The following is a 13,198-nucleotide window of genomic DNA, read 5'->3' as shown; positions in this document are numbered from 1 at the left end:
TGAGAAGCATTCCCTGGATATTCTGAGTATTACCAACTCCTGGCTTCTGGACTCTGATATTGTAATATTAAATCAATTATATCCTCCTGGGTTCAGGTTTGAACACTATCCAAGGAAAGATAAAAGAGGAGGAGGTGAATTAGGTCTATTCAAGGAGGAACTAGAACTGACTCATTTAGACACTACCACAACCTTGCAAGCCTTTGGTCTCTCAGTCCAGGTGGTTTCTGGTGTTATATCGTCCTCCTTTCCTTGCTAGTATTAATCTGTCACCTACTGTTGAATTTCTTGCATGCTCTGAATTTTTGCTGAAAACCTTTTTGGTATTAAGGGATTTTAGTTTTCAAGTTGATTTGCCTTGCTCTGTTAAAGCAACCACAACCACAATTTTATCTGCTATGACTGTCCTTGGATTTAAACAAGTGATCCAATTCCCCACTCACACTGCTGGTCATAGTTTAGACTTGGTTTTTATTGGTGAATCTGCCTTTGGTCTGAGTTTGTTGTCCAATCTCAGTTATAGTATTGTCTCATGGACTGACTACAGATTTAATCTATTTTAATTGTAAACCTACGAGTTTCTCTAGTTCTGTGTCCTCCTCTGCTTTCTTAAAGACATAATCCTATTGACCCTGTCATATTACAGTTGTACTGGGAAGCAACTGGTAAACATTTAAGAGATCTCTCCACTGCTGAAATAAACAATTATTGCAACTGTGATATTGTGAAAATTCTTGATACTATTGCTCCTGTTATTAAGTGTAATGGACCCTCTGGGCTCCACTACAGGAATGGATTAACTCTTTAAACAAGGGAAGGGGGATACTAAAATAGTGAGAGGAGATGCCACTTGGTACAGTCCCTCCCTTTGAAGGACCAGGGATGGCTGTTCCCCTCTGTAGGTTTCATAAGAAGCTCTCTACTGAGTGCTTGGGGGTGGGGGGGGGGGAGTGCAGTTTGGTTTTGGAAGTTAGAGGAGGTGGTTGGAGCCTGTTACCTTAGTTGGAATTTTGGGGCCTTCTCCAAGGGCTCAGGCAAACCCTGACTGGAATCTGTGACACAGATCAGGGATCGGCCCTGCCTATCCACTCCCTAGTGAGTGAGGGCTGTATCCCAGAGACTTTTGCAGAGTCTTATTTGTAAGAAGCCTGGTGAGAACCCTGTGTGCAGCCTACAGGGAGGGTACAGGGAGCCTGGCAGATCCAGGCTAGGGAACATCTGCCCATCTGCCACCTCAGGGACCCACAGTCAGGAATTTCTAAGTGTTCCGTCTAAGTTTTGGGGAAGCAGATTTTTGTTCAAGATCAAAGGGAAAGATTTGGCTGCCCCTCTTCCTACTTGACTAAGGAAGAACTGGAGCTGCTGGTTTCAGAGGGAATCCCTCCCATCAGGGATTCATATAGCGAGAAAGAGAAGAAGAACAAACAATTAGTTGAGAGAAAAGAACCAATTGAGATCATTGAGGACACCCATCCGGAGTCTTCACGCCCTCAAGAAAGAGAAAATTGGACTCTGGGTGCAAAGACTGTGTTTACCCTTTTCACTAGAACTGGAGGTTTCTTTCCCTGTTCCAACAAAGAATACCCTGTCCACCTCGAACCTTGCTACCTCCACATCCTGGAACATGAGGGCCTCTCTGTCCCGGTAATAGAGATTCCTGCACAGATTGAGGGAAAGAGACTATATTCTGAGAATCTCTGTGGTGCTGAGAACTTTATTTGTGCCATTACTCCCTTTAAATATCCATCAGTAAGATTTTATTTTTTGGACACCAAACCAAAGACTCTGGTGTTTTATTAACATTTACAGCACCCATATTGGGAAAATTCAGTGCACCTTCCCAGGGAAAAGAGTATCCTAGCACCCTTGTCACTTTGGGCCCTGAAAGATAAATCTTCCCCTCCACCACCCATAAAGGTTCCCGACCCTAGGGGAAAGAGAAAATGTGAAAGAAGCTAGCCAGGGTGATTCCAGCCCCAAAAAGACAAATTCTTTTATGGCCACATTGGTATTAGGACTACACTCAGAGATGGGGTTACATTGCATGGTCCTAGGAAGCATGCTAATAATTCCTGGTTTACTGTTGACTTGGCATCACTTAAGACAAGGTTAAAACCAGCTGAGCAGTGATGGAGGAAATCTTCCACACCCGCTGATAAAGATTTATGTCTAGATTTAATGCAGCAATATAAGAATATGATTGATGCCGCTAAGAAAAAAATCCTTTCTTCAAAGAATTCAATAAGCAGCAAACTACCCGCGTGCGCTTTTCTCTATTATTAAATCTATGACTAATGTTCCTGTCAAAGTAACTGTCTGACAGCAATGCTAGAAGCTTAGGATTCTTGCACGAGTGTAGCACAATCACAGGGAATTGCAGAGAATGTTTGAGGCTGCTGGGTGGGATGGGAGGGTTAGGGTTAGGGTTGGGCTGCCAGAGAGGGAGAGAGAAGGGGAAGGGAAGAGGGAAGAGGAACTGGCCAGATGCTAATCTATATAGCTAAAGCGAGGAGGGAAGGGGGAGGGGTGGTGATCCGTCACTTTCAATATGTATATTCTTTAATGTTTGGAGGGGCTTGAGGGGGAAGGGAGGATCGGGCTGACAGGCCCAATATTTGGCAAATGCCAGTGGAAGTTGGGGATCGGGCCACTGGGCCCACTTGAGTGTAATTATTTTAAACCCTGTTCAGCACTTAACTGGCTATATTCTTTAGAATATATTTGGATAAGGTTAAAGTTATAACATTGAAGCCTAACTAGCAATATTCAAACATAGCCGATTAGATTTCAAAGTTATCTGGGCAGGTTTATCCAGATAACTTTATTAGAGGATATTCAGCAGAACATTTATCTTGCTAACTAACCCTGATAAGTTATCCAGCTAACTTTAGCCAAATAAGTTATCTGTTATGCTTTTTTAAAGATATTTATCTTCCATGCAGTCCTTTGTAGCACTTAGGGGTAGATTTTAAGACCTGCGCGCTACCCGGTGTGCACACATATATGCCCAATTCTATAACATACGCATGCAGGCGCGTGCATGCTATAAAATTGGGAGTCGGCGCACGCAAGGAGGTGCACAATTGTGCACCTTGCGTGCACCGAGCCTGCGCCAAGCCGCACTGCCTTCCGCTCCGAAATTGGAGCGGCCTCGGAGGGAACTTCCCTACCCCCATCCCACCTTCCCTTCCCTTCCCCTACCTCCCCAGCCCTCCTGGGGCTGATGTAAGTTGTGCGTGCCGGCAATGACTGCTGTGTCGGAGGCCTCTGGCCCCGCCCCCGCCCCCCGGACCTCTCCTTTAGTAAAGTCCCAGGACAGACACGTCCTGCGGCTTTATGTGCGTCGCCGAGCCTTTATAAAATAGGCCTGGCACGCGTAAGGCGATTTACACATGTAGAGCTTTTACAATCCGGCCCTTAATGTATAATGTTGGGGTTCAATATGCTTTCCTGAATACTTATCAGTCGGTATCTATATAATTGTAATAATTTATATTTTGTGAGTCAATTGTGCCATTAGTTCGAACTTGTGTATGAAAAGTCCACTGTGATAAAAAGCTAATTAACTTCTATAATGCTATCTTTCAGTAATAAAAGTGTCAAGTCTGTAACTCACAGCTCCCAAATTTTAAAGGACAAGCATGACCATCCATTGGAAAATCCACCAATCTCATGGGACACTCTGCCCGTATGGTGAGTCTACAGTAAGAAAAACAACATCAAACACAGCATTAGACTTGCAGCTTTTCATTCCAGAGCAGCAACAATTCTTTGTGATTCCAAGACAGTACATAAATTAAGGGAATACCTCATTGTATACAAGATGGTGCCATTCCTCATAATCCTAAAAAGTTTATTTGGAGCTGTCATGTTATGAGAGACTGACTTTTTTCCATTCCTGAAGAAAGTGTCAGGTGTCCATACTTTTGTGACCATCAGGTTATTCAGCCTTAAAATTTCAATTGGACCATCATATCTTAATCTTTTGTCAACCCATGTCTGACGGAAGAAGACATCCATTGTGTATTCCTAAATAACAGCAAAAGAGTTAATATTTTACTCATGTTTTGTTTTAAAAACCTGAAAGCAAAGACGGAAGTGGTAGTATAAATATGTCAAAAGGAAAAATAGTTTCCATCCAATTATTGGAACAGAGTACTTTTTTAATTCCTTAATTTACTGCATTAGTCATATGAATAAACAAGTACACTTTTTTTAATCGCTCAGGAATAATTACTATAATCTGATGAAATTGCCAGAAGCAGGCAATTAAGCTTGTACTCTGGCATATTACTGACTAAAAAAATGACTATCTGAGGCAACAAATGTCAGTTGGTCTTTTTGTATAGCCAGATATAGTCAGCTAAATAGAAGAATTGGACTTGAATACATAGAGGCTGATTTAAGCTTTCATGCTGTGTATAGCATACAGTACAATGTTTTATGTATGCAAAAATTAAATGTGCTGCACCTGATTAAAGCCAAAAAATGTTTTCACTCAGAAATGTGACAAATATAGAAATAAATGTGTGCTTGCACATTTTCTACCAAGGTTTTGGCACACTGTTATGCCAAAACTTTGTGGAATTTAATACAATTTTCCAAGAATTTTTTTGTATTATGCATGCATGCTTCCAGTTCTGAAGGGTTGCATGAAAAGTTGCTCGGCTCCTCCTTTATACACTGGCACAATTTGTAGGACAAGGAGGGAATGCCGAGTTTCATTACCATCATCATCACCCTCATCAATAAGTGACATCTTTGATACAAAGGTCAGCAACCATGGTGCACTAGTTCTCACTATGCTCAGATTTCCTCTTTGTTTTGCCCATGTTACCAGATTCTGGCCTTTGCTTGATATCATCACTCCAGACTACTCTCTGTTCTCCTGTCTCTTGCACCTTCTATCATGGCCTCCAGTACAAAATTGCTTTAATAGGAAAAATGACTCCCAAAGAAAATATATCTAAGCAGGAGAATGTCAGGAAAAATAGGATCTATTTTCTGAGGCAGAGCTGGATATGTTGGTTCAAAATGTCATTGTCAATTGAAATCAAGCTTTTTGGCACTCCTAGTCTCAAATTGTCTATGCCTCAAAATGACATATCATAGACATTTCTTGAACAAATTCATTCTTTTGGGGTGGCCAATAGGAAATTAGGAAAATTCAGCATTAGCTAAGAAGAAAGTTGCACAGCAGAGCGCAGAGGTCCAGAAGACTGAAAGAGGAAACCCCAGTCAAGTCATTATAAAATTTATGGAGCAATTTGTGAAAGCTATCTTGGCTCTACAAATAACAGAAGGCATTCCTGAAGGTGTTGATGCTGCTGAAAACCTTGTAAAAGAATCCACAACTTGTAAAGCCACATTCATATCTATTGATATTAATAATAATTTTGTATTATTATTTCTCCTCTACTTCCTTTGTAAATTTATGACATACCAGAATAATCACTTGCAAGGACTGAATCAGCTTTATAACCAACTCCTATATCCCTTCTAATAGAGACAAGAAAACAGCCACCGCTTCTGTATCAGACAGGAGACAATTTTATATTTAGAGAGTCAATTTTAGCAGCCAATATATGGCTAAAGTTTTGAGACAGAAAGTACGTGAGGTCTTTAGCCCGACTTTTCAAAGTGGATTTACTGCTGTGAGAACTCACCCCATCCTTTTCCCTTTTTTTACACTATTCAATGCTGACAGCTGGCCCACCCTAGCTCACCATCCTGAGCCCCTGTGGACACACCAAAATATTCCTAATGGTCTAATGGGGGCCTGAGAATGATCTCCCATGCCCAGCCTGGCAGCTGCCATTATTCAAAATGGTGTCGGCCAGCCCATTGCCCCTATCATGTGACAGGGCCTGTGCAATGGCACTGGTAGCCCCTATCACATGATAGAGCAAAGGGCAGCCAGTGCCATTTTGAATAAAGGCCTGGGAGCAGGAGGTCATTCCCGGGCTCCAACTAAACCACTAGGGATATTTTGATGAATCTGGGGGAGGCTCAGGAAGGTGGGCTAGGTTGGACCAAAATGAGCCAACTGGTCAGCGTTGAATAATGTAAAAAAGTGAAAGGGTTGGGCTGGGTTCTTGCAGCATTTTTTTTTGTTAATGAAACAAATTAAAAACCTATAATCCAGGGGTGGACCTGAAATGGCCCACCCCTGAAACGATAGGAAAAACGAACTGAAATTATTTTTTGTAACACTCCTAATCAATACACAAATATACAGGAAGTTACACCTACTCTTAAGCAAGTGTAACTTTCTGCGTTTACATTTATGTCCATACTTTCAAAAATCTATAATATATGCTTAAATTCTTTCCCATATAGCAACTCAAGACCACCACAAGAGCAACAAAAGTTTGCACTTAGCAGTATAAGTTTGGACTTATCCAGCTAAGTGCCATAGTAGCATTTCAATATTCGGCTGCATTCAGCAGCTGCCATTTAGCCAGATTACTATTTATCTGGCCATATAGTTATCCATCTACGTGGTGGGCCTACCAGGGAGGAGCTACTTATCCAACTAACTTAGCCATATAAGTGGCAATATTCAGACTTATCTGGCTCAGTTAGATGGATCAATTTGACCTGCTATTGAGTAGGACTAAAGTGAGCCAGAAACATGCTATATGTGTAATTGAGTTATGTATGTACTTTTCCCTGTACAGAACTTGTGATAATGTTCAAAAGCCAATTTACATGCATAAACCTGGATTTTTGTGCATTCATTCTTTTGAAAATTATCACCTTTATAATTTTCTTTTTTTGCCTTAAGCAAAATCTAGAAATTAAAAATATACCCTAACCAACAGATTGATATAATAAAGTGTGCTAAATTTTGCAAAGTCTGCTTTGCATGAAAAAATGGCAACCTGTGCACCTAAGCTGACCTTAGGCACACAAGTTTCTCTATATACATATAGAGTGGACTTTGCAATTTTATTTGGCTTTGCATGTTATAAAGTTACAAATGTATGTTTACTCTTGTGCAATTTCATGCAAATTCAGTTATTGAGCTGCTGATACATAAAATTATGGAAAGCAGCTCATTATCTATGTTTACAGTGCTAGAATATGCACAAAAAGGTTTTTGCAGACCAGATTTCACAAAAATGATATTTTTTTCTGTAAAGTTGTCCATAAAAAACTTATATGCATACGTTCTCTATCAGACATTTTTGCATACAAGTCCCGGTAGAAAACTTATGTGTGCAAAATTGTAACTTCTGCATGAAATTCTGTGCACTTTTTTACATTGACCCCCTAAAAAATGTAATCTACAGTCTACGACTTCCATTTAGTCATCCAGTAGTAGAAAATGAATGTTGTTAAGAAAAGCAGATCAAGTATTTGCCATTAAATGTTAAAATAGTTTTATGCCATTATAAAGCTAGGGAAAGTCAATGATATCAATTAAGTCATAAATAGCCCCTTTTAAAATTCACACCATGTGTGCATATAAATTTATATGCATAAACAGGGAAGGTACTTTTCAAAGGAGTTTCATGCAGATATATGTAATATACCATCATAGCAATTTTCAAAAATCCATTTACGTGCTTAAAGTGCACTTAACGCAGATAAAACCTAATGACAGTTCAATTTGCTATATCGTAGCAATTTTCAAAATCCAACTTATGCATGTGTAAAGTGCATTTACATGTGTAAAACCCATTTCTAAATGTGGAACGCATTCCGGAGGTAGAGTCAAAGTGAGGATAAGGATTTAAATGCACAGGGACTGATATTCAAAAAATGCTAAGCTCCTAAATGTAGGCCCCTAAATTAGGTGACTAACTCCTAGATTCATCAAAATGCTATAAGTTTCGCATGAATAATGCCTGTGATTTTAAAACGGGTGTGGTTAGGGTAATTTTTTAATTACTGCAACATGTTAAATTTATCACACCTGCAATATTTTAGCTTTGCAAGCATTCATGTCCTTGTTTTTGGGAGGAGGGGAAGAGAGAGAAAGAGGGAGAGAGAGAGAGAGAAAGAGACTCTCATATTAGTCATCTATTTATAATACTATAGGAGGGTCATGTAGATTTTGGTGGTGGTCTAGGGTTTGGGGGGGGGGGGGGGGCAGTTTTACTTCCACAATCAGAGGTACGAACAGCACAGTACACATCAGTGAAGATTTTATGTGATTCGAATGAGGAAAGGTACACAAACATGAGATTTCTACAATGTACTCTTGCCCTAGCTTGATGCACTCTCTACCTGGGTGCAATCAGGCCTTCCCCCATTCCCTACCCTCCTACCTAAACCTCCTCCCCTCTTCCCCTCTCCTCCCCACCCCCTTAACCTGTCCCAGAAAGTCTCTTTGTAACCAGGGAGGTTACTAGAAAGCCTTTTAGTACTAGTAGTATATTATTCTTTTCAATATCTGGACTTGTATTAGACCTATTATAAATTGTGTTTTGTATGAGCCTGACCCTCAGAAAGCCATGAGGAAACAATTACAATTAAAATATACTAACTGCCAGTACTCAAACCAGAACAGCCATACCTATAAAAAGTCAACCCTGTAAATATTACACCAGGCTCTAAAACACCAATACACCTCCAAGTAGGAAAAATTGAATCAGCTAAACTGCTATAGATCACTACACAGAAACTACATGATAACAGAATATCTCACCTTGATCACATGCAAAACACAGTCAGATCCTCACCAAATACAAAATAAAGAGTCCATAAAGTATAAACAGAAACATGAAGATAAAAACTGAACTGGAAACTGCAAAAAGCCAGACTCTGTATAAAATATTTCAAGCAGCACATATAATAAACAACCACCACTAATAAGAATTACAAATATCCCTTGCTTTCCATACCTGTGAACTTTTGATTTCAGTCATCCAGAGACTGTCGTTCATTGGTGAAGGGAGGGGTTAGAGCACAAAATTTCTCCTCTCTCTTACATACATATATGCTTACACACATACAGACACCTCCAAACATGCATGCTTACACACACACACACACACACACACACACATACTTTCACATACTAATACACACAGAGCGAAGCTTGCTTTCACACACACACACACAAAGCTTTCACATTTGAGCAGTAGAGAAAGCTGAGCACCAGCAGGACTTTTGATAACTATACCTCCTTCTCCCTCCTCCCCCATCGGAAGAGCAAATTGTGTTGCATGGGCCACGGAGGCGGGAATAAGGAGGTCCAATCACAACGGCACACACACACACACACACACACACACACACACATGCTTTTATATACACACACAGTCAAGCATGGTTTCACACACACACTCAAGCTCTCCCTCCCTCCCTCCCTCCTACCGGTAAGCATAAGCAGCAGCCTCCTTGGGCAGGCTTGCATTCCCAACGCCTCCTCTATCTATCTCACGCTCTCTCCTGTTTGTAGCCGTGCAAGCCCAGCCAAGGCTGCTCCTGCTAACTGTTCCTTTCTTCCTTCTGCTGCTGCCTGCACCCAACCAAAGCCCCTCCTCTCTGAGACTGCCTGCACTACCGACATTGCTCCTGCTTCTCTTCGGCTGCAAAGGTTGGCTGATGCTGCTCCACCCCAGGAGGCCTTTCTTCTGGTCTGTGGGGGCCAACATTGCTCTTCCTGCTCCTTTGTGCGTTGTGATTGGACATCCTTCTTCTAGCCCCCACAGCACCAAGCAACACCACTCCCTCTTCCAGCCATGGGGGCAGGAAGAAAGAGATGCAGTTACCAAATGTCCTGCCCGGAGTTGCCAGTGCTCCTGCATCCCTAACCCCAGGCAGCAGGAGATGATGACGGGCTAAACCCGACTCCTGCTGCCCGGGATTAGAGACATGTGTTTCCCCTGAGAAGATCGGGCAGAGGTTTGGTTTATTCCTGCCCGATCCAATGTTTGACTTTAGAGCAGGATGAGGCAGGGTGAGGCAGCAGCTGCGGTAGAGGTGTTTTGGAGGGGAACCTTTTGCCGCTCCAAAATTCTGCCGCCTGAGGTTGCCTCACCCTGCCTCATGATAGAACCATCCCTGGCTGATGTAACTAGATCCCCAATCCTCACCTTCTAGCTACATAAACCAGTTCTCTTCCCAGCTCTTCCTCAATAGAAATGTGTAAAACCTCAGTCACAAATGGTGAGACCTTAGATGCAAGGTCAAAGAGAAACAGGCAAGAATGAAGGCAGAGGATCCTGTCAGTCAGATAATCTTCACCCAAGAAGAATGGATGTTCCTGAGTACTCAGAGGTTGCAAAAAGAGGGTTGGTGAGCAGGACACCTGGTGCTCAGGACCAAGACAAGATGAATAGTCTTTTTAAGAAAGGTATTAAGGTACTTGTATATAGGATTTATTATAATGTAGCAAACTATAAATAAATATACATATTTACATTATATGATCTAAAAGGCAGATAGCACCTGCAGTCATGGGCAGCACTTTACTGCTAACCCTCTTGATATAAAAAATTGCATAATGCTAGCACAGCCACCCTAGGGATTGCTAGACTAGAAGATTGTTCGGTAGCTGAAGGTCTTTCAGAGGGGCCCATTTTGCAGTTCTCCATATCTATAAGAGAGGTCCAGTGTATGAGAAGAGAGAAGGCCAGATAGAAAGAGTCAATTGTGACATTTTACCTTCTTGCAGGTGGTGAGACACACATCATGACTCAAATGGGCCAGGCTGAAATGGCCCAGGATGTTTTAGGGAGCATCCTCAATTGCTGAGGTAAAGTCCAGGGCAAGTTGAAGAGGATGGGGTCTCTGGAGTTTGTAGCAGCCACAGAAGAGCATGCAAGAGATGTGACAGAAGATTAGGTATTGTTAGAGGACAAGACCTTTCCCACCTAGAGTGAACCTGATACTCCAGCTGTCTTTGGACAAGAAGGTAGAGGAAGGAAAGAGGCCAGCTCTTCTCCCAGATCAGATGATGAGGCACCTTTCATTTCCGTCAGGAGTCGCATGCTGGTCCTAAAGGCGGAATATAAATAAAAGTAAAAAAATAAACTCCTGCACTTATGATTCCATCACCTCCAAGGATGCCTCATTCACCAATGTCTTCTCTCCCTCTGATGACACAAGTATCTCCACTGACAAAAGTATGGCCTCATTGTCCACACCCTCTTAAGAGGTGCAGCACATCAAAGCTGCCAGGCCTTCATCCTCTGGTCTCACATACCTCAGCTCTCAGCATCCTTTTGCACACTCAGTGCACTCCTACAGCTGTCACCTCTGGCAAAGCCGTCTGTGGCTATGGCACAGAGGCACCAGGCTAGGGCAGTACAAGCTAATTGAGCCCTCCTCCTCCATAAAGAGAGGATGACCCAGGAAAATATAATGCTTATCTAATGCATAAATAGCACCTTTCAGCTGTACATAAATGTACCACCTTTAACAATTTATTTGAATTAGAGTAATTCTTTCATCTACAATTTGCTGGTGAGTCTGATGCTGTACCTCTTTCAATTCCTACTCACTCAAGTTGTTTTCTACTTTCTCCTTTTCATTATTGGGCACTGTAAAAGGAGCATCTTCTCCCTCAGGAGGCAACAGGCCTTTGGTTTTGGAAAGGTTATGAATCATGAAGCAGGCTAGAAAGATGTCACAGACTTGGGTTGTAGACAAGACATTCCCCCCCTGAAATGCCCAGGCAGCAGAAATGTATTTTGAGTGGTCCATAGGTTCTGGTCTGCTGTAGGCCCTTTTGAAGTGGACATTTGCTGCAGTCTGTTGGTGTACCAGAGTGCGGTCATGAGCCAGGTTTTGAGTGGATATCCTCCCTGTGGGGAGAAGGCAAAGAAGAAGAGAGTGAGATATCCAAAGCTGGTAGGCAGTAAGGCTACCCCATGATATATGCTGGAGCAAACCTCAGGATGCAAACTAGTAATACTATCTAGACCAGTGGTTCCCAACTCTGTCCTGGGGACCCTCCATCCAGTCAGGTTTTCAGGATATCCACAATGAATATGCATAAGAGAAGATTTGCATGCACTGCCTCTTTAACATGCAAATTTTCTCCCATGCATATTCATTGTAGATATCCTGAAAACCTGACTGGCAGAGATTAGTTGTAGTGTTGGTGTTGTGAGAGCAGCATACATACCTAGAAGCCAGTCCATGTGATGAGACCATCCTGGAAGTGGTCATTACTTCCTGACTGTATGTGGATATATGTGTCATGACAGAAACCTGGGTATTTTGTCCAAAATGATCTCCTTGGCATTACAGACCACTTGCATGTTGTGGGAGTGAAAGCCCTTATGGTTGCGGAAGGTGGCCTTGCTGCCTGCAGGTGGTCTCACAGGGACAATGGATAGCCCCCAAAACAGAAGGAAATGATGCAATTTGGTAGAAATCAGTCATATTTTGCTGTTGCTGTTTGCTCTAAAAGCAAAAGAATTATACTGATGTGTTTTCCTGACCTAAATTCTCTTGAATGCTATCAAGAAATTGGCACTCAACTCATTCGGGTGCCAGACCGTGTCACATTTTATGTGCCCCATCTGGGTAGGATACGAGCACATAATTTTTTAATTTAAAAAGTATGCATAGAACTACACATGCAAAAATTACACTTTCTGAAGTGGAGTAAGCATATGTATGTTCATTCTTGGCCAATTACCCAAGTATTTTCAATCACATTTGCTCACTTTCTTTGCTTTGAAAATACTCTGTAAAGTTTGCATGTACAGTATATGTGCAGACTTCACTGCAATGTGAGCTTTCTGCAAACTGCCTTCTCATTTAGACCTAGATTCATCAAATAGCTATAAATTTAGTGCAAATAGCTAATTTCCTGCCTACTGCATCGCATAAGTAACTAATGCACGGGGCACTGCATGAGAGCACAGTGTGTTGCGTCATCGGATCGCGCGTTGTATTACCGCGTACCACATCATTTTACGTGGATAACGTAGATTAGTGCGTCATGTATTATTTTTTCAGTTTATATATCTTGGCTTCCTGCAGCTGCCTCCTCATGGTGTGTCAGGCATGGTAGAGAGAGGAGAGGAGAATTGGTGAGTGCTTTATTAGGAGTAGAAGCTTTTTTTGATTCGATTACCTGAGTGCGTTCTCTGCTCTTCTGTTGCCATCTGTTTCCCTTTACCTTACTCTTTTGTCTTCTTTGTTGGAGTGAAAGTTTTTGTTTGTTTGTCCAGTTTGTCCTTTGGTGTGGAGCAGTGGTGGTGGAGGATGGGAGGAGTGAGGAGTAGTG

The 13,198-nt window shown here is 41.9% G+C and overlaps 1 protein-coding gene across 1 annotated transcript in view; it reads right to left on the bottom strand.

Annotated features, from left to right (window-relative positions):
* GABRA4 (gamma-aminobutyric acid type A receptor alpha4 subunit) overlaps positions 1-13,198 on the bottom strand; it is a 231,649-nt gene that overhangs the window by 89,944 nt on the left and 128,507 nt on the right. Inside the window, exons 4-5 of the mRNA XM_029588371.1 lie at positions 3,809-4,029; positions 3,617-3,699 (exon numbers count right to left, since the gene is read on the bottom strand). Coding sequence (XP_029444231.1) covers positions 3,617-3,699; positions 3,809-4,029 — 304 coding nt within the window. The remainder of the gene's footprint in view (positions 1-3,616; positions 3,700-3,808; positions 4,030-13,198) is intronic.

This window comes from Rhinatrema bivittatum, chromosome 1 (genome assembly GCF_901001135.1).
Source record: "Rhinatrema bivittatum chromosome 1, aRhiBiv1.1, whole genome shotgun sequence".
Lineage (NCBI taxonomy): Eukaryota > Metazoa > Chordata > Amphibia > Gymnophiona > Rhinatrematidae > Rhinatrema > Rhinatrema bivittatum.
The sequence above is the reverse complement of the archived record's forward strand: the minus strand, read 5'-3'. Positions and strand labels throughout refer to the sequence as shown.